General features: G+C 33.1%; 1 protein-coding gene across 1 annotated transcript; it reads right to left on the bottom strand.

Annotated features, from left to right (window-relative positions):
* Window positions 1–2,595: 2,595 nt before the first annotated feature.
* Window positions 2,596–5,165, bottom strand: LOC142607132 (NAC domain-containing protein 43-like). Its single transcript, XM_075778560.1, has 3 exons — window positions 4,796–5,165; window positions 4,386–4,654; window positions 2,596–3,615 (listed from the first exon to the last, which is right to left on the bottom strand). The coding sequence occupies exons 1-3, from the start codon at window positions 4,977–4,979 to the stop codon at window positions 2,848–2,850; spliced, it is 1,221 nt and encodes a 406-aa protein (XP_075634675.1). The 5' UTR covers window positions 4,980–5,165; the 3' UTR covers window positions 2,596–2,847.
* Between the last annotated feature and the right edge of the window lie 16,703 nt (window positions 5,166–21,868).

Below are 21,868 nucleotides of genomic sequence, written 5' to 3'. Positions count from 1 at the left end.
GCTTTTAGAAGGAGGCAGCATGTGCCTCAACGCATATAATTAAAGTTATAAACCAAGAGAAATGCAGAGATGCATACTTTAAAAAGAGAGAATCAATTTGGATTGTTGTAGCAACGCGTGATGAATATATATATATATACACAAACATACATATACATATATATATATATATATATATATATATATATATATATGTGTGTGTGTGTGTGTGTGGTGATTGATCAAGATAAAATGATACACAAAGGTATCATTGGTGTGCTAGGACCTCGACCATATATAACTCTTAAGACTTGTGATAAAATTCCTATATATAATCATACATCTGTATAAATTAATTTCTTGTAATTCTTAACTTTTGTTAAGCATCACAAATTCAATCAAAAAGGTTTCAATTACATACATCCTCACTCATCAGAGCGTTTGACAGCTAGCTAGCCTGTGAAGTCATATACAACATACCTATGATTATTATTTTCTTAGTATAATCTAAAATGATGTTTTTGCTAGGTGGAAACTGATTAGCCGTTTGAGAGATTCTGGCTTCTAGTAGATGACAGCAATTTCCTCCTAGGAGATCCACAATTATTCTAAATAATTACGTTCTCATGATTGTGTTAAAACAAATATTGACTCCGAAAGGTGGTAAACACATGACTCCCACAAATTTGACCTAGTGTTAGTTCAATAATAATTAATTAGGTCCTCTTCTTCCTCATTTCTTCCTTATATAGTAGGGCAACAGTTTCAGTGCGATTAGGCAGGCTGAGTGAGTGAAGGGTGAAATTTTTTAAGCTCAAATTGGTAAAAAATATGTTCCACTATTTTGTATACCAAGTTGTATTCTTACATACTATAAGTTCCAGAATTGTTATTGCATGTAGTTTAGATTTGTGTTATGCAAACCTTCTTTACCCAGGAAAAAAGAAGAAGATTTGTGTGATACGGCCATCTTCATATGTTTATAAGCGTGAAATTGCACACGTAAAGCTAGGTTTTGTGGTGGTGCACAAACGAAACGAAGCATCCTATACGCTAGATGACAAACTAATGTCACATTGATTAATTGACAATCCCTCTTTAAAGCTTATATCCAAGTTAGAAGTGAACATACCATATTAGTCAAACTTAACATTCTACGCAACATCGATCTCTTCTCAAATTTGGGAAACTTCTAACCGACATATTTGTTACAATCAAAGACTTGTTTGTTTGGGATCATATAATTACCTGCAACTTATTAAGGTGCGATCCTTAAAATGTGATTTAGTTTTGTCTAATTAGAGCTTGTCACCTCAATTTAAAAAAAAATTAAAAAAAAAAAAAAAATCCGACGCAGCTCTACATCACCTAATTATTACCCCAAACACTATCTTCCTCTCTATTAACCCCGCTAATTCTCTCTCTCTCTCTCTCTCTCTCTCTCTCTCTCTCTCTCTCCTTTGTGTAGCTTGCTGGTCCACCTTTCAGCTTCAAGCAAGACTTCTCTTTCAGCTCTCCAACAGTTGGATTTGAATCGAGTTAATGTCACCGTGGCCAATCAAACCATCTCACGCCAAACCATACCCCAGCTCCCTATCAAAACACAACAAAACCTCCCATCAAATTCATGCAAGCTTGTGGCCATCCTCAATCATCTCGCATGATGAGGAAGGATTAGGAAAATTCTATTGATATACTGCTGCTTTCTCTACACCTCAGCTGCCACCCAATTTCTATTTGTCTAGATGTGATTCACTCGAGTTCAAGTGCTCGCAACATTGGTCTTGATAAACCCCAATTTATTACTTCACCTCTACCAATAATGCCTAAGCCCTTAACTGAGGTGAAGTTGAGTTGGATTTTTGGTGTTTTTCATATATAATTGGTTGAGGTGAAGCTGAGTTGGATTTTTAACTTAATTAACAGGCTATAATTAGACCAATTAGATCATATTGTAGGGATTCCACCTTAACACATTGAAATGATATATGACCTCTATTTTTATTGTGATTTTGGAATATAGCGAGATATTGGTTGTACCACATGATAATTAAGCAAGCATATTTATGCATTTAGGCAGGTACTCTGGGCAACTTTCATTAGATCGTAATCCATTAATCAAACTGCATCCTTAAAAATAATTGCTTCCATGGTTATCATCAATTAATGTTGATAAGAAAAAAAAAAGTAAATAAAATAAGAAAAAAAAAAAAAAAAGGTTTCTTCTTGAACTCCCGGCCCCCTTCCCCCACAAAGGAGAAAATAAGATAAAGATACGATATGTCTCCTTACGATTCTCGTGCTGCAAATATACATGATACATCTTATCTTACTTTTTATATTTTTATGTTTATTTATTTTCCTTTCTTTTTGAGATGAGTATATCACATCTTACTTGGTAAAAGGTGGTCGCCTTTCCCACATCTTTTATTGGTACGCACGTTAGGTGAGACCCAAGGATCTCACTCTCGTTGTCGACACCACAATAACATATTGATCCTTTATGATGACCTCTTACCAATAGACCATGCCAAGTCGTCACAGATTTGTTGGCAGTGTTAATTGTGGGGGAGAGGAAGCACCAAATCTGGCTTAAAAGTCAGCATAATGCCATAATTAACTTGTCAAGCTTTTCAATATAGTTAACGAATTCTAGTTAGACTCCAACCATGGAGATATGATTAAAGGTAGAAACAACATTTCACAGCACCTAAAACAGCTGACTTCTCTAAAAACAATAATAATGCCACCACATCTCAAATATGTCACCTTATTACTTATTTGAATACATGTTTTGTTGTTTATACTACGTACATATACCTAGACTTGGCAAATACTATTATATTGATGTACTGATCAATAGTGCAGTTATACGGACAAGTGGGATAAGGGGTCTGATGAAGATGGTGATGATGACTTTGTAAAGCTCCATATATCATTCTCGGTAGTATTGTAGACGGGTGAGACTTGACCTAGTCTACTGGTACGTAGGTCTGACAATTGTACATCATCATGATGAGGAGGACAAAAGCCCATGTTGGGGTCACTAAAGCAAGATAATTGCTTGGTTGTCTCTTCTTGGCCATTAAGCTGAGAAGCTACCATTCGATCAAAGGCAACCCAATCACTGAGCCTAGTTTCTGGGTCATGATCATCAACTGGTGTCGTGTGACTATCACAGCCACTAGCTTGGTTGGTAGTAGAAGGTTCAGTTTCATTGAGCATTTCATCAAATGTTGGATAACAAGCTTTGAAATTATGGTCTTGATGATCAAAGGGAGAGTTATTGATGGGAAGTGAAGGAAGGGTTGGACTCTCCAGCCGTGGGAGATGCATGAACCTATCATGAAGCCCTTCACTGAAGTTGCTTGTTTGCTTTGCAGTCAGAAATCTCAAGGGGTTACTGCTGTCAGAGATGTTGAATGACTCGTTTTCAAGCTTGCAAGTCCTTCCCATGTACATAAGTATTTGATCCAGGACCTCGTCATTTCTTGAAGCTAGTAGCTCATTGTTGGAGTCCATAGACATAGAGGAGGTTTTAGGACTCTCTAGGGCTTTCTGATAATTCTTCTTCTTGAATACACGGCAAACTACCCACCCATCTTCAGCCATTGACTCTCCTACTGAATTAGAAACCTGAAAGCACATAGCATATTTTAGTAATGGAAAAACATTTTTGTCTTTGACAAACAATACCCAGAAAGGGGAAAGGAGAAAGCAAAATGTTAAAACTGCTACCTAATTTACTACCCCAAAAAAAAAAAAGTTTACAAATTAAATTAAAGAAACAAGAATGTACCACCGCGCACTCTTGGTGCAGTAGTCACTCTAGAAATATAAATGCTTGTGGGGTGTAGGGGGCAAGGGCTAAGGGCCAAGGTTCGAGTATCCAGGAAGGAGTTTTACACACATATACACTTAGATTAAGTTAGAGTAGAAATTCTATCTTGTATTTTTTTTATAAAAAATGTGACCTATGCCTGCCTAAAAAAAAGGAAAAAATGCCAATGTGACCTATGCCTCTTCAAAAATATAATAAATAAATATAAATATCTCAATGGATTTTTTTGTAATTTAGAAAAATACTAAAACTATTACAAATAAAATATTTATAAGTTGATGCGATAATTAATGTGATTGGTGAATTTTAGCAACATAATACATTAATGTTTAAATTATATTTTTATATTTAAATGCATATCAGTTTATAAGTATCACATAGAAGAAAATTTAAAATATCCTTAATTAATATTACTTAGAAGAAAATTATTTCATGTAACCAAGGATATTTAGAAGATAGAATTAGTACCATATATGTTGCAAAGAAGGTAGAGAAAGACAAGCTTTTGATTGTAAATGATAAATATATATATATATTAGAAGGCATATGGGAGAGAATGGCTTACATTAGTGTCATGGATGTTTTCATCTAGCCTGTACTCGTGCATGATCCAATCTGATTTTTGTCCATGTGGAGCTCTTCCCTTGTAGAACACTAGGGTCTTCCTCAATCCAATTCTTTTAAAGCCGCTATAGATGATCTTATCTCGGCCTGTAGCCTTCCAAAACCCAGCTGCTGTTGCACGATTTGTTCGAGTCCCAGTCGGGTACTTTTTATCTTTGTGGCTAAAAAAGTACCAATCATTCTGCGGGGTGGATCCAATCTTGCACTTCTCTACAAAGTTCAAATGCAAAGAAGCAATGAAATTGTTAATCGTTAAACAAAAACTAAGTTTTAGTCACATATAATACAGGTCAATCAAAGTCAACTTCATGTACACTGCTAATAAATCAAGGAAGAAGAAGAGGCAAATACCTTGAATATCCCATGGCTCGAGCTTGTTAAGATCAACTTCACGGATTACATCAAGGTCAATCTTCTCATAGGCAACTTTCTTCCTCAGATAGTAATGAAGAAGTTCCTCTTCTGTGGGATGAAATCGAAAGCCTGGAGGGACCTGAGATTGACCATTTATGGACAGATTCATATCTTCTGCCATTAGCAGGAATTGTAGTACAATTCTAACAACGGAACAAGGGGTCCAATTCTCCTACAACACTAAAGGCCTTAAAAACGAAATCTCTTCAAAAATTTAGACTAAGAAACAAAAGCATTTGGTACAGAAAGGAAGAGAGAAAGTAATAGGAGGAGAGATAGAGGACAATAACTCAATGTGGGGATATGCGTAAAGGGTAATGCAGTCATGATAATTTATAATGGCAGTAGGACATGGGAAGGGTCCAAAAATGCATGAAAAGCTTTGGTATCATGGCCATTAGTGTACTTAGTGTGGGGTCCAAGTTCCTCCAGAAGAACCAACCACCAAAGACAAGAGACTAGAGAGAGAGAGAGGGGGAATTGTGGGTCCCAAATGTATAGGTAGTAACAATAGAGCCACCCAAAAATGCGTTAGAGAGGCAACAAAAATATATAGTGAGAGCAGGGGGCACGCCTCCATCTTAACTATGACCCTTGACCTTAATATCTGAATGAAAAGCACCTCTAAAACCACCACTTTTCTAAAAGAATCTCTCTCTCTCTCTCTCTATAGCTCTCTCTCTAGAGATTACTCGTTTTACTTGTGCAACCAACTCAACTCGAGGACAAGGGTGTAGAAAGAGAGAGATGATGGGGTCGGAGGCACTGAGCTTTCATGGTCCCGTGTGGAAAGAAAGACATGATGGGTTTTGTGGAGACTTACATGAGTTTTTATCTCCTACTATCACTTTATTTTACACTCTGATTGCACCCACCAAATGCTAGCTAGGGATGGTACGTACGCACCATATATATTTTTTGTTGGTACAAAAAAATAAATAAAAGTGAGTGTGTTAATCAATACTATTGCCAAAATTGGCACGATGAGTCCAAGGTACCAAACAAACTGTGGAAAATTATAGTAGATATATTTGGAAATGCTAGTTAGTATAATTGAAGCAAAAATGGAATGCACTTGGCAAACCCTTCAGAGCTGCTTTTGCTAGAGTGACCCAAATGAAGTACAAGCACCCACTTAAAAGGCCAATCTTTGCATAGTCTAGGTAATTTCTTTCCATGACTGTACATTGAAGCTGCTGAACCTTTCATTCGCTAAAAGAAACCATTTCAAAAAGTAGTGCAACCAAAGCCAAATGATACATTATTCTGTACCCGTTAGACTTGACCACTGAGACGTACCGTTTTCTAATACCCTCTCTTCCGTTAGGTATACAGGATGAAATTAAAGAAGAACTTAATCAAAGATTTGGCTTTGAGGGACGTTTTAATCAGTGACTTTAAGACCACATTTAGCCCCACTTTAAGAGAGTTTCTTCTCCATACGAAACTTAAAATGTCATCATCATCAATATTAATAAGAAGTAATTTGTATTTAATTTCTAAACTTTGCGCATGAAGCTCACTAGCAGCAGGTGATTCCCTACATGCTAGTAAAGAGTTTGGTGGTAATAAATAATATTGTGGATGTGAATGGATAAAAGGGTCGAAACTGCAATGCAATTTTGTGAGACCGAAAAATAATATGTACTTCAATTTTTCATCACCATTAAAATGAAATATGGCCCTCCCTGCACATATTCGTCATTCTCTCGCATGATTCATTTATGTATGTAGTTAAATTAGACTGACATCAGAATCAAATTATGTTTCCTCAAAGCAATGTATATGCGTTGTAGTGATTTCAGTCGTCTTTTTTCTCAGAATGGAAGCTCAATATCGTGCCACCTGCACCCTTAAAAGGTAATCTAGACAAATGAACTTTGATCGCCAGGTCAAATAGATAGGGGGAGAGAGAAGAAATTTTTCTTTTAGGCCTTTGTTTCTTCCATTTTTATATATTTTGCTAGGAAAAGAATAATGTAATTGACTCTAAATAATTTGTTGAGAATTTATAAGTGACCCCAATTTCTTTTTTTTAGAATTATAATTAGTGACCCCCTATTATATGAGAAGAAATTAAGTTGTAGATGGTGTTTGGAGACTTTTAAAAACATTCTACTAGGTTAAACTTGTCACTATAAAAACTGTATATTTACGTGCAAATGTGTATCACATTGATATGATAACTTAACGATATACCTATATATATTAGGTGTCACAATTTGATTGATGTAATGTAAAAATAAAAAAAAGAAGGAATATTCACTGCTTGCTAGCTACAAGCACAATGGTGATGGGGTTTCGCTAGTACCATAATAAGAAAAACTGTTTGATTAACCTATGAGTGATGTCATATCTTGCCAATAACTTGCGCAAATTTGGGGGTATTTCACTTTAAGGTTTCTTATATTGTTAATTGAAAGCTAAAATGACATGTTTGTCATGTAGAACCAAGTACGTACCAGCAATTAATTGAATAACTCTTTGTCTAGCTTAGGTCATTCTTTGCATCACGAACTAGATATAACTCATTCGGCTTTTATCTTCTTCTTTTTTCTTTTTTTTTGGTGAAAAAAATAAATTAATCATAAGATTTTTTTTTTTTGGGGTGAGAGTAATGGGCACCAAGAACTTCATAATTATTTGATTATATAGTAAAGCAAATGAAAGAGCACCATGTGGGGTGTATCACCAATAAATATATGTTATATATATTGTGTATGGTAGTCAATCCACGTTTTAACTACCTTAATCACTACAACTAGGTAGCATTCACCATGTGGCCAACACTCACTCATATTAGCACTGAGGAATATGGGGTTATCAAGTATTTGAGACTATAAGTTTTCACCGACATACTTTTAAGCCACTTGCCAATTATATTGGTGATGCTTGGGCTCTCTTTTTCTCTCATATTCAAGTAACGGTACCACTAAGCACTAAACATGTATATTCCGTTATAAGGTCTAGTGTCTTAACCCAAATCATGATGATGATCCTTATGCCCCCAAATTCCATGACTAATTATGGTTTTTTGGCGACAATTGATGGAACAACCACTTCTTACTAACCTGCACTCGACATCTCATCTCTCCTTATCATCTTACTTAAATCTTGTTGTAGTTGGTTGTAGTTGAAAATTATTTTATGTTTATCTAATAATTACCATTACATATATTCAAAATTTCATTTTTAACTCCAAAGTTGATTGAAACCTATATGCTAATTACCCATATAAAATAAATAAATAACTGTGTCACTATGGCTTTTGAATGACGTGTATTGTGACAACAAATTTGAATTTCACAGAGAGAGAGAGAGAGAGAGAGAGAGAGAGGATATGATGATTAGTGACATAAATAGACTAGCATTTTGTATAGTATAATTGTAAGGTAGACGATGTTGAAGTTTGCATGAGAAGCAATATGTTAAGTGTATCTTTAACAGTTAGGATGTCATGCTGTTGTTAATAAAGCTTCGTGTTGTGTAATAATAAGTGTATGCGAAAAGACGTAGAAATATCTCCCTCTCTCTCCACCATCATTTTTATTTTTATTTTATAAGGGTAAAAGAATAAAGAGAATAGTTAATATATGCTCAAAAGACCTTGGTTTTGAAATTATTTTTAAAATTTTTTTATGAAAAAAGAAAAGAGTAACTAACTTTTTAAATAATTTTTTATATTTTTGTGGTATTAAATTTTTTTAAAAATAGTTAATTAACAAATATCCTAAAAGAACCCATTAACCAGACTTATAAATAAAAAATGATTCATATTTAATCACAAAGCCTTTGATCTAAACATTTTGTTTCTATATTATAAACATATATGGTGTTTGTTTTTGTTTTTGTTTTTGTTTTTTAATGTCAAGCGACACCTATCATAAAGTTAATTTCATGATCAAATAATAAGTTTGGTCAACTCTATTAACAACTTGATACAAGATTTAAAGAATACCTTAGCTTTTTCTTAATTCCTTTTTTTAACCGGCTATTAAATAATCAGAGTTTCAAGAAGTGAACATGAAATGTTGATGCCTTAGGGAAAACATGAACATGCTTGGACCCCATTGTTCCATATATATCATATAAAATTAATCAATGAAAGACCAATGACTACAAGTATTGGGCCATGAAGTGCTACAAATATATAACACGACAAACCCTTGGTTCTTTTTCAGAAAGTGCATTGTGATTCCAATCTATAAATTGTTTCCAATCAGCCCAGCTGTCTTTGTGGTATCTCTCTCTCCTTTAGGAAAAGTCAAGGGTTTAAACTTTAAACATTGTTTGAGGGGTGAGAAGAGTTTAAGATTTGAGGGAAAACTATGAGTCTATTAGAAAGCTCATATTAATTGAAACATTTTTTACTAATTTAACAAAAGAAATCTAGTATATAAAATATACAATTAGAATCTCTGGATTTCTAAAGAATCCCAAACATTAAGATAATTGCAAAGAGAAGACTGCCTTTTTAATTAAAGCGAGGGTAACATCATAGCTTTCAATTTCAAACCAAAGGAATCCTACTTTATCATGTTGCATAGGTAATTAGATAAATATTGTGGAATTCACCTCCACGTAGTAATTGCTCTTGTCCCATCAGAGTTGAAAACTTCTGATATATTCATATAAAACAAGTGTGTGCCTGGTAAGTCAATAAATATTACTATCGAAGCATCCGAAGACGTACGTTACTTACTCTAAGTTACCTTAAGATATATGGCTGCTATTCTTTGAGTCATGGTGACGAGAGACAGTAAATTAAGGTACATGCATTCATGTGTCCTGTCATCAAATGTGCCAAAACCACTAGGAGACTTCACTACTAATTAGGGATTAAGGGGCTTTCAGAAATTTACAAAAAGAGATTTATTTGACAAACTTTTACGCTACATAATTTGTTAGGTTCTAAGATCTTAGGGTTTAATGTATTAGAACTTTGATGTGTATTATGTTGACAAACCATGATCAAAACATTTAGTCTAAGTTTAGACTTGCTCAAAGTTTGGTTTAATGTAGGTTTATAATCGAGTAGTTGCAGGAAATTACTGTTCTATTTCTACACGGCTCGATCAATCGAAGAATAGACTTGATCGATCGAAGAATAGACTTGATCGATCGAGAATCGTGCATCAGGAATTTTCTGCAGAATTTTAAGTCAACCCAAACAACAGTTCTAGCCCAACAAGGATTAGAGTTTCAGATTTACTTCTCCCACTATATAAAGGAAACCCTAAGCACGTTTTTAAAGGCTTCTAAGAGAGAGAAGAGTGTGCCTCTTTTTGTATCTAGGGTTTGTACCCAAAAGCTCTCTAGAATCTTTTTTGTTGTTTATGCTATGTATGTGAATTTCTTGTGAGATCTAGAGGTGTTTGCCTTCATATATACTTAGGGTTATCAAGAATCAAGATTATGTCAAGAACTTGATGATTATTCAGTTGCTGCCATAAGAGCTTAAAGATACACAAGCGAGAGTGCTTGTACTTGCTGGAGAATCCAAGAAAGAAGGAGTTCGTGGTCTCGGAGCTTGCACGTGGTCGTGTCAGTAAGTTCTACTGGTGAGTAGCAATATGATGTTAGTGGTCTAAATCGCTATTGTACAACTTCGATTCTTTCATAGTGGATTCAGGTTTACCTTGAGGATAGTGAGGATAGCTAGGTCAAATTCTCCCTAGGTTTTTTACTTGTTTGGTTTCCTAAGTCATCATATCTTTGTATTTTTATATTCTGCACTTTGCATTGATATGATTATATGATTGTGTTAACCTAAATCTGGAATTCGGACTAAGTAATAATTTGGCTTGTTAACTAGGTTAATCCAATTGTGTTTTAAGGGGTCTAATTAAACTCTACATAATTTTTTATCAATACTATACTATTTTTACTTTTCGTTAAATATGAATTTTGACAAATCAAATGTTGAATTATATTTTCTTTACACCCTTCATACATGCAAAAAAGAAAAATAATAAAGATCAATAATAATGAAAAATGTTTTTTAGATCCATTTGTTAATTATGCAGAGAGTTAACTATTAAGTTCCAATTAACCAATTATGTGATCACATTTTTAGCAATTTAAATACCACAAATGGGCAAGTGACCAAAACATAAAGTAATGAATACAATGATATGTTGACAAAAAGAAAAAACCCATAAAATAAGTTTTAATTAGAATTATTTTGGTGCAGAAGATATGGGCAAATGAACATCAAATCTTCATCTTGAGCATACCAATAAACTTGAAATTTATTAAAGAAATATGTCATGGAATGAGCCAACTTATAAAAAATATATATATATATATATATATATATATATATATATATATATATATATATGTAGACATTTTTTAGAAGAAACCTAAACAAGTAGACATGGTTTTTAAAACTAGACCAAATCGGACCATCTGAGCCAATTAAGTTAAATGTGAACCGACCATCACACTAGCCTTTTATTTTTGAAAACCAAAAAAATTTTGATCATTCTGAGAGAATCGCCTAAATTGAAACTAGGTGGGTAGGGGAGAGGGGGTGTGGGTGTTAAACCAAAGATCCTAACCATAAGAATTGAGATGTAGAATGGACAACACAAACTTTACTTGAGTAGAGTGATTCTTACTTGTTAGAAGTCAACAAGCAAGAAGTCTAGGAAGTAGAAAAGTACCAATAAAGATCGTCAGTACAGACATACGATAGAATCACGTGAAATTTGGTGAGCTGAAAGGAATCATCATGAGGATTAAAATGCTTTAGGGTATTGGCAATGGCCTATGCAGGGCCGTCCATGAGTCGGGTCCAATCGGGTTTGGGCTTAACCTGCAACCAACCCACCTAGATCGAGTGGAGCAAAAATAAACCTGCTGCCAACTAACACTAACCACGAGTCTAGTCAGTTTCGGCTTAGGTGGATGATAGTTGGTTTTAGGTGAAATTAATGAAGCATTGGCGGTGGGCTTGTAGCCAGATTTTGATGAATGTCGACATGATCTCACCAGATCTCGATGAATCTAAGGCTAATAGAGAGAGGGGGGACGAAGGTTAGGGGGATGACAGTTTTCGACAAGCTTGGATTTGGTCGGTACGAGTTTCGCCAAGTTTCAAAACCCAAAACAGCCACTCAACTCGCACCCCTCGATTTTTGATGTTGGAGATTCGTCGTCGACCGTTGGCTACTTGGATCGAGTCGATTTTGGTTTGGGTGCCACTGGGTCAGGTGGTTCCAACGGGTTGTGGGTTTGGCCGTAAAACTATGCCACTTTTAGGGTAAATTCCTTTGTTTAAACCTTTAATTAGTCATTTTACTATTTATGCTAATTTTTCATTTTTGTTATAACTTTCAATTTGAAAGTCAAAATAAGTTTTCTTATGTTTTGGGATGTGCTGAGATTGTAGGATTTGATTTTGCAATTTTCTTTTGTTCAAGCTTCCCTATGAGCACTTTAGGATTTCATAAAAGCCCCATAGCAACCTTTTTAATTGCATTATAGCCTCCAAGGTAATTTAGTTTATCTCATTAATAAGATTATAGAAGGTTTTCTCCATTATCTTCTAGTGAATTCCAAAGTTCTTCATGTGGATTCAAGGAACCTTTTGCGAATTAAAGGGTAATCATCTTAAAGTAAACATGTTTTGTTTCTTGTGTCTTTCCACTACATGAAGAATAATGTCTAGTGTTATAATAGATAAATCACTTTGCTAAGTAGAGACATATTATTAACTATTATTATATTTATTGTGGTTTTAAATGATTAATACTTTTTACTTTTTTATTGGGTCAGGTTTAAGCTGCTTAGTGTAACTTTAAAAAATGGTATACCACTTAATAACTTATTATTGAATTCATATTTTAAAAATCCAACCGTTGGATTACATGTTCAATAGATTTTTAACATGCACAGTAACTTTCATGTTGTAAGGACCTGATTTGATGCCTAAACATAAAGGGAAAATGATCTACGCCCAAAGAACCCTATACAATAAATTTGTAGAGAGTGGGCTGAAAAACTAGGCTTTAATGAATTAAATAATAATTGTAGTGAGCCCAGATGAAAAGAAAACAAGAATAAAATTGTTTCGCATGAAGTAAATCGTCCTCGACACAGTCCGAGGAGACTAGATCTTATATATGTTTCTTTTGAATTTGGTTACAAGTCCAGTTCCTAATGCTATAGTGCTTTTCTCCCTCTTTTTCGATATCCCCCTTGGAAGGGGACTTCCTCTCCCTTATATATCCCTATTTTCTTCAACTCCACCATACATGTGCAGGTCAAGCTGTTGGCTTTGATTTTTGTCCTATCAACACCTTCCTGAAATCTTTAGAAGCAGCTGTAAAGCTACTTACTACTGTTCAGACATCACCTTCACATTAACGCGGCCAGAGGGTTAGTTGCAGAGTATTCAATGCAATGGTATCAGCTTTCCCTAGATATTTCTTAACTTCTCTCAGTCTTACGTTTCTCTGATGTTTATCCTTACAATGAGAACCCTTTGAAGAGTTGCCCTTAAAGGCAGATCAATCCCTCTGACCTCTGCCCTGCTTAGTCGAGGAGGCACTCCTCCTAGGACCACCTCTCCAAATCTTTCCATGAAAAGATTGTCCGTGGCACTCTGATTTGCAGTTCTTACCTGTTATCTTCAAGTCCTCAAACTAATAGACATCCTCGGACAAGGCCCATAGACCAATATACACTTATAGGCCCTTTATCCCTACACATGTCAATCAAATGTTAATTACCATTCGATCCATAAACTTATCTTTTATGTATTATTTTAAATTACAAAAGTTAAATTTAAACAATTAATTGATGACATGACTTTTAATCTCTGATCACCTTGAAATTTCGCAAGCATGTAGAATATATGAAGATAATGTAATCTAATGGTAAGATTTTGAAAATATGAATTCAATAACAAGTTATTAAGTGGTGTAACATTGCTTAGATTTCATCTCTCTTTTATTGTATTAAATATTATTGAATATGTTTTTTTTTTAAAGTTTATTTGTGATTCTAAAATTATATTTTTGCAAGCATGTAGAATATATGAAGATAATGTAATCTAATGGTAAGATTTTGAAAATATGAATTCAATAACAAGTTATTAAGTGGTGTAACATTGCTTAGATTTCATCTCTCTTTTATTGTATTAAATATTATTGAATATGTTTTTTTTTTAAAGTTTATTTGTGATTCTAAAATTATATTTTTGCAAGCATGTAGAATATATGAAGATAATGTAATCTAATGGTAAGATTTTGAAAATATGAATTCAATAACAAGTTATTAAGTGGTGTAACATTGCTTAGATTTCATCTCTCTTTTATTGTATTAAATATTATTGAATATGTTTTTTTTTTAAAAGTTTATTTGTGATTCTAAAATTATATTTTTGCATGTGAATGTGTTGATTATGAATTTATTTTTAAAAGGTCTCTTCTATTTTAAATAAATATGTTTTATACTTTAAGGATTATTAAACAAATTTTTTTTTTCATATTTATACTTTATCATTTTCTATTATCCTCATAACAATCATGAAGATTTAATTGAAATTTTTTATAAAAAAAAAATTAGATTTTTTTGGGTCAATTTTGCTGTTGATTACCAAATTAAATATTTTTATTTGTATTTTAATTAATTAATAAATAAATTATTAATTAATTAATTCTGATATTATCAAGGTCCAACCATGGTCAAACCCTCATCCAACCTAAAAAAATTTTAACATCTTCATTTTCCTATTTTTTGAATATTCCACTTTAGAAAAACATTACAAATAACTATCTCATCTATATATATTTAAATGTTAAAAAATTTCACTTTAATTTAGACACAAAATATGAATTTATTGATTGAATAATAAAAATAAATAATATTTAATTAAAATGAAATTTGGATTGCATCTTAAAACATAAATAATATGGAATGCAATTTTAGGATTTTCAAAGTAATTATTAGTATATGTAGTCCACCTTCTGCACTTTATTCACGCTCAAAGGAAAGAATGATCCTTTCGCTGGCATCTTGTGGCCGAAAAGAATACACATCTCTCAAAAAAAAAAAAAAGTTTCGTTGTAATATTACTAACGTTTTATTTATTTATGGTCCTATATCATTTTAATTTGTTGAAGCCATGCCTTAGTTAACAGTAAGCAAAAAAACAGTAAGCAAACTTCAAAAGTGCGTTTTGTAAAAGTGAGTTCAGAAAAATATTATTTTAAAATTCCTTCTTAGATTCTTGTCGAGCTGGTATTTTTATTTTTATTTTTTTAATGTTTGGGCAATTCTTTGTCTTTAAAGCATTTAAACATTCGCAAATCACTCTTCATACCCAGTGGGGGGAGCCATCTATGGACTATGTGGTCCTCAGATTTTTATTTTTATTTTTTCCCCCAAATATTATTATTAGTATTATTATTATCATTATTATTATTATTATTAATTTTTTTTTTTTTCCTGTTTTAGGTTCCAGGAGAAAGGCTTCAAGCGCTTTTTTGAATGCTCTCTCTCACCAAAATGCTGTGCTTAATGTGCCTTGTATTGGAAGGTTTAGGTTACGTACAAATATTTTTTATAGATTATATAATTCTAGTCCTACAAATTCAAAACAAATGCTTGAATCTTAAGTTTATATCTTAAAAAAGAACAGAAATAATTAAGCCGATCATTAGTAGGAAAATCTTAATTATTTTAAAGAACACTTGCTAGGATTTTTGAAATAGCCTATATATATAAACAAAGAAATAGAACGAGATCATAGGTGACTGCCAAATGGCATTCTGCTAGTACAAGGTGCAGACACAAATAACACGTACGTCGATTTTGACCATACTTCTGTTGATAAACGACGCTAGCTAGTAGTGTTCACAATGGTGTGCATTCCAAACCTCTTGACTTTCATATATGCCTCGAACCTTCGACCTTAAACCTCTGTTTTTGGAGAAGTTTATTAAAAATGCAGGTTCTTACTAAAATAATAATAATAATAATAATAATAATAATAATGCAGGTGCTTTATTGACAAGTTGATTCAAAATTATTTGCTTTAATAACTTTATTTAAACAATAATTATCAATTAAAGGATGCCTTCACGTTGCATAAAAAAATTGAAAAAATTATGTGCAATGTGTACACACTAATAATTCGGAAGCTTTTAAAGTGTGGCTGGCCCCCGTTTTTTTTTTGGTTTAATATGAAAACTGTCACTCTTGATTGACATATCATATATGATAAAATATGATACAGTAAATATTTATTGCATTCGAAGTGTTTATCTCTTTAACGTACGGTTTCCTCTTTTCTTGCACAAAATATAACTTTTTATATCTATTTAAGCATTTCCTATTTCTTGCTATAAATATCTTATGTAACATGCCTATGCAATACTCTGCTCGAGACCTGGTTCAGTCATTAAAAATAAAAGAGAAATATATAATATGCTGTTTCTTTCCACATCATGCACAAAGGAAGAAACATAAACCAAATTTATCTTTATCCACAATTCTTCTATTACGTTCATATATATAATTGGACTTTCGGTGTCCTGAGACAAGGGTGCAAGCTAGCCCCATTTGACAGAGAAAAGATTAATTTGATTAAAGATGATTTAGCAACAACCCATGCTCCTGAAGTTTCTTATATTTAATCAAACAGTGAGTTTGTCTCATAAGAATCTTGATAAAGCAGCTTTCCCCTAAAGTAACTAGACCATTATTAGTGAATGATCTAATTGAGGTCAAGATTTTATATCAGTAGGGACTGTCATTGAAGAGATATTTGAAGCATGAAAGTTGCCCCAAAGGTTGGTACTGCCTAACATGCAACAGCTCGATCGATATAGCAAAGATGGGTCTTTGCAAGCACCAGTTGTGCTTCAAAGTTTTGTGGATAAATATTCACGTGGCTGGGGTTCCTCCATATCTCACGCAATATTATATGACTGGGAAGTTTTGCACCTTTCTTTTCTCTTTTTAATACCTAAAAGCATATTGGCATCACTTCAATCTTGATCGAATATCAATTCAGAGATATTGATACCACTAAAAGAGAGTTCTCATCTAATGTCAAAGATATAATATATATTATTTCATTTAAAAAAATAAAAAGAAGAAAGGAGAAAAGATTAGCATAAAAAGATCTTAGGAATTCTTTTGGCCTATTTTTAATAATATTCTCTAGAAGGTGAATGGCCACTTTAGATCAATCAAGCTTGATAGCCCGTATTATCTTCTATTTTTCGGACTGGTAAGGTTAAGCTAGGGGTGGCAATTTGTGTTCGCGTGTCGGGTTTGTGTCGTGTCAACTCATACGTATCCGACTATATGGGTCAACACTAACCCGACATGTTTATTAAACGGGTTAAGATTCCTCAACCCTAACACGACCCATTTATTAAACGGGTTAGTCGTGTCGACCTGTTTATCTAATTTTATCAAAATGAAGAAAAACATTTATGGAAAAACAAGCAAATAAATATTTTAAATATAAAATTCAGAACTAATGAGTAATTATATTATAAATAATCATTCAAAACTAAATCATATCTCAATATCATAAATAATCAATCACAATACATCAAAGAAAATAAACTATAACAACTAATAATTTTATATACTTATAGTTTGAATGGTATATTGGTAAAATTTCATTTAATTAAACGGGTCAGACGGGTCAAACAGGTTCTATAGGTTGAACCCTAACCCAACCTGTTTATCAAACGAGTTCGTCGTGTCAACCCGAATATGACACGAACCCATTAAGTCTCAACCCATAACCTGCTAATTTCATGTCGTGTCGTGTCGAATTCGCGGGTCGTGTCCAATTTTGCCACCCCTAGGTTAAGCGCTATATATGGACTTTACCCTAGAAGTTATTCACTAGCCTATCTTCAACTTTTTTAATTGGCCAATATTAAAAAAATAAAAATTAAAAAGAGAGAGAGGAAGAGAGAATTAGACAATATAAAACCATCTTCCTTGAGCCACTTTACACTTTAATGACAAGTGAAAGTTGCTTGTTGCTTAATTACTTTTTTTTTTTTTTTTTTTGAGTCATGTCGGCTAAAAATTTACTATATAAATCTTCCAAAATATCAAGAGTTTTATAAACTTGTAACCCAATTAATACTTTTTAGTATTTCTAATTAATGGGAATGTTTAAGTTTCAAACTAATGTGTCACAAATTACAAAAGTACTTAATGAGATGGGACAAGTTAAAATTGGATCATAGGTGTCTCTCATCCCCTATTTAAGGAGGGAAAAACATGTGTGGAGAGAGAGCAAGTCGAGTTAGGAGTAGGGTCAGTTGAGAATATTTTGTCTTCCCTAGTGAGGTTGCATTAATATTGATAAAGTAGGGATGAAAGAGAAATGAGAGAGTATTGAGAATGCTAAGAAAAAGAGAGGAAAGTATGTTGATGATTGTATATAAAAAAAATAAAGAAAAAGATTATAATGAGCATATGTAGAAAAATATAAGATTATTTAAATTTTATATGTATATATATATATATACAAACATTCAAGATAGGATTCGACAAGAGTAAAATCCATCACTATTCTATCACCTCTTCAGAGAAGGAAAAAACTCGTTCAAAACGGAACGAACCGGAACAAGTAAGGTTGGACGGAGTTTTTTGGCATCACTCAATATCCCTAGTCTCATAGAACGTAAGAACGTTACCCCCAGACTTGACAATGCCATACCAACTCATTAGGACAAACATTATGTCATTATGCATGAAAGACAAGACTTTTTACATATTTATGAACACCTTTGCAACAACGTGCATTATTGTTTTTTTCTCAGCAAATTGAAGGTCTATCTTTTTGTATATGTCAAAAAGCCTCCCCCGTCTTGTACCTATCAATGCCAACTAAAATTTGATATTTTGAAGAATTTACGATTACGGTCTAAAATTATTGCCTTTGTAGCCGCTTTATGGCCCTCATGGCCTCATCAGTTTAACTTTTCCCTTTGCCCTTTCATTTCTTTGTTTGTGAAGAGATTCTGCCAACTAATCATCCCAATTAGCGATGCTATTTAAAGTTTTGTCAACCGGCACATGTTGAAGGTGGCAAAATATTCTTCGTACATTAAATTATTCACCAACAATATCAATAATAATAAATTAAACAAGTTCCAGAAGGACTATATGCCTAGCTAGCAAATTATCTTTCTAATCAATCAAGTTTCATCCTAGCTATATGTAATATTGGCATTTGAGGTACAAACAAATTTATTGTGGTTAATTATTCAGCTGGGTTAAAAAAAAAAGTTATGGTGAAAAATGGTAAAAACTTCTGAGTTAAGGCAATTTAAACCGATCAATATAGCAATTAAAACAAGTAAAGAATAAAAAAAATTTAATTTTTTTTACTAATTGTCGTGGTTGCAGCCGCCACCACAAGATAAACGATAAAATATATAAATTCATTGAATCAATGATTTGATATATCAGCAGATTTTTAAACATATTATATATGGGTTGGTGCCTTCGTGGTCGTCAATTTCACAGTGGTTATACGAATTAAGACTGTATCATGCTTTTCTTTCTTTCCGTATTTCCTTCTTTTGGGTGTGTTTTTCTATATTTGCTTTTTTATCTGTCGGACTCATTATTTTTTTGAACTTTCAACACTCCATCATAAGTCATAAATCATTTATATGAATCAATTACTCAAACCCATTCTTTCAATATTGTTTCATATATATGGTTTCGTTCACGAAAAAATAAAAATTCATAAACTCGATTGAGTTGTGTCGGCTGCCCGCCATTCACGAATTCCATGCTACTATAATTTTCCATATTTATTTGTAGGATGCATGGTCAATTAATTTTGAAACTCATGATCGAGAGGGTGATAAAGAGGTGTCAAATAATTAGTACCGATATTGATATACACATGTGCTCAAAAGTCAAGGTAATTAAACTTGGGTCCCTCGAATCTTAACTCATGAGGTAAGCTTTCTAGAGAAACTCAGTTGGTTCAAACTTCAATATTAAACAAGCTGACAACCTAATGCAGTGTTTGGTTAGCATGAAAAGAATGGGAAATGGGGAAGGAACAAGAAAAGGGCGGATGTGATTTTCCATTTCTAGGTTGAAATGAAAAAGGAGTGAAGAAAATTGCCAACGCATTTTGCATTTTCCTGCGGTGTGTTTTTTATAGTTGATCTTGTACACTGTTTATAGGATCTGTAAACTATTTTTTTTTTTTTAAAAAAAAAACAATTTTAAAACTGGGTCCTATGGCACTTGTGGGGAAGATAGGTCCAAGAGTACGTATTTATATACATATTGGGCCAGAGGCCCAATCCGAGAATGTTAAGCAGTTCGAGAATAGATAAATACTTATTAAAGATTTGTGTTGGTACATAAGGAGGTAAAGTTTGATCATAACTATCCGAGAAGGTGGTCCGAGGATGAATACTTCCTCGGTTCAGCTAAGCGGAGGTCGGAATGGATTGTTTGCTGTCTAAAGGCAACATCCCATGGGACTCAGTTGATAAGGATGTGCACTACCAGGGTATAAGACAAAAGGAAACTATGAAATATCTAAAGAGAAAACTGCTACCACCACATTAAATGCCCTACAGCTAACTCTCTGACCGAATTAATAAAGAAGTGATGTCTGAGTAGTAGGGCTCAGCCTTATAGCTGTTTCCAAAGGTTTTAGGAAGAGGTTGATGGGACAAGTATCCAAGAAAAAAAGCTTATCCATACATGGAGGTGAAGGAGAAGAGGAAGAAAGATATAAAAGGCAGAGGAAACCCTCAAAAGAGGAGGATCGGAGAAAAAAAAGGAAGGAAAAACACTGTAAACTTCATAAGAATATTTGTAATTCTGACCTTAAGAAGAAGAAAATATAAGAATCGACCTCCTCGGCTTGAGTTCGAGGACAGTTTACACTATACAAACTATTCCATCTTCATCATACTATCATCTTGGCCCATTTTCATTGATATCTACACTCATTAGAACCTAAATTTCTTACCCGCTCTTTACAAATTCATTGTATTGGGCTTTTTGGACCTATTCACTTTCTATTTTGGGCTTAGGTGTAAAACATGTTCTTACAGCACTATTCACACATTTAAAAATTATTTTGCTACTATATTTCAGTTTTCAATTTTCAGCAATAAACGGTATCCAAATAGACCCGAAGTTTTCAATCCTAAGTCCACCATTTTTTTTTTCCTTTCTAAATTAGGAAATAAAGACTAAAGTAAAGATAAAATGATAGAAGAAATAGTTTAAAAGTTTGGTTAACAGGTACATTTAGAGCATTTGTTAATTGAATATTTTAAGAAATTTTTAATACTATTTTCATGAAAAATATAATAATAAAATACTATTAAAATATATTTTATAAAACTATTGTCTTTAGGACGTTTCTTAATTTTCCCCAAAGTTTAAAATTACCCCACATTTTCATCATTCTATTAGATATAAATAGTAATTTATTCTTTATTTTTCAGTTTTTTATCCTCTCTACAAAACACATATTATGAAAAAAAAAAAAAAAAGACAAATTTTCTATCCTTTCACATTTTCCATCATTTTAACATTTTCCATTCATTGTCTTTTTCACCCTTCCAAACAAAGGATAACTCTCGATATTTTTCATCCTCCATTTTCAAACGGACTAAGAAGGCTTTTAGTACTTTTAAGAGAATAGGGTGTGACTCTTATCAGCTGAGCTGGTTGTTATTCATGCTATGAAACAAAAAACAATGGAATACACAGGATTTCGTTGTTGTAAGAAACGGGGCATGTTATATTATTGAACTTATTAAAGCGAAATTGAAGGGGGTACAGTAGAGTTTAGTGGACTTGTGTACGTACTTATTGAGAAACGACAATGATAATGTCACACTTGTTGGATCTGGACAGAATTCTCTAAAAATATAGCCAAAAATCAACAAACGTGTTACCTGTAACAAACCTACATGCAATTCCAGAATATGGGATACATATATATGGTGCATCAATTTTGTGTCCATT

This window comes from Castanea sativa, chromosome 1, assembly GCF_040712315.1.
Source record: "Castanea sativa cultivar Marrone di Chiusa Pesio chromosome 1, ASM4071231v1".
NCBI classification, from domain to species: domain Eukaryota; kingdom Viridiplantae; phylum Streptophyta; class Magnoliopsida; order Fagales; family Fagaceae; genus Castanea; species Castanea sativa.
Note: the sequence above shows the minus strand (reverse complement) of the source record. Positions and strands in the feature narration are given on the sequence as shown.

Excerpts from the sequence above, each read along its gene's own strand:
- LOC142607132 (XM_075778560.1), bottom strand. The coding sequence starts at position 4,979 with ATGGCAGAAGATATGAATCTGTCCATAAATGGTCAATCTCAGGTCCCT. Across the intron at positions 4,655-4,795 it reads CGAGCCATGGGATATTCAAG|AGAAGTGCAAGATTGGATCC; the intron begins GTATTTGCCTCT and ends TGAACTTTGTAG. Across the intron at positions 3,616-4,385 it reads AAAACATCCATGACACTAAT|GTTTCTAATTCAGTAGGAGA; the intron begins GTAAGCCATTCT and ends ATGTGCTTTCAG.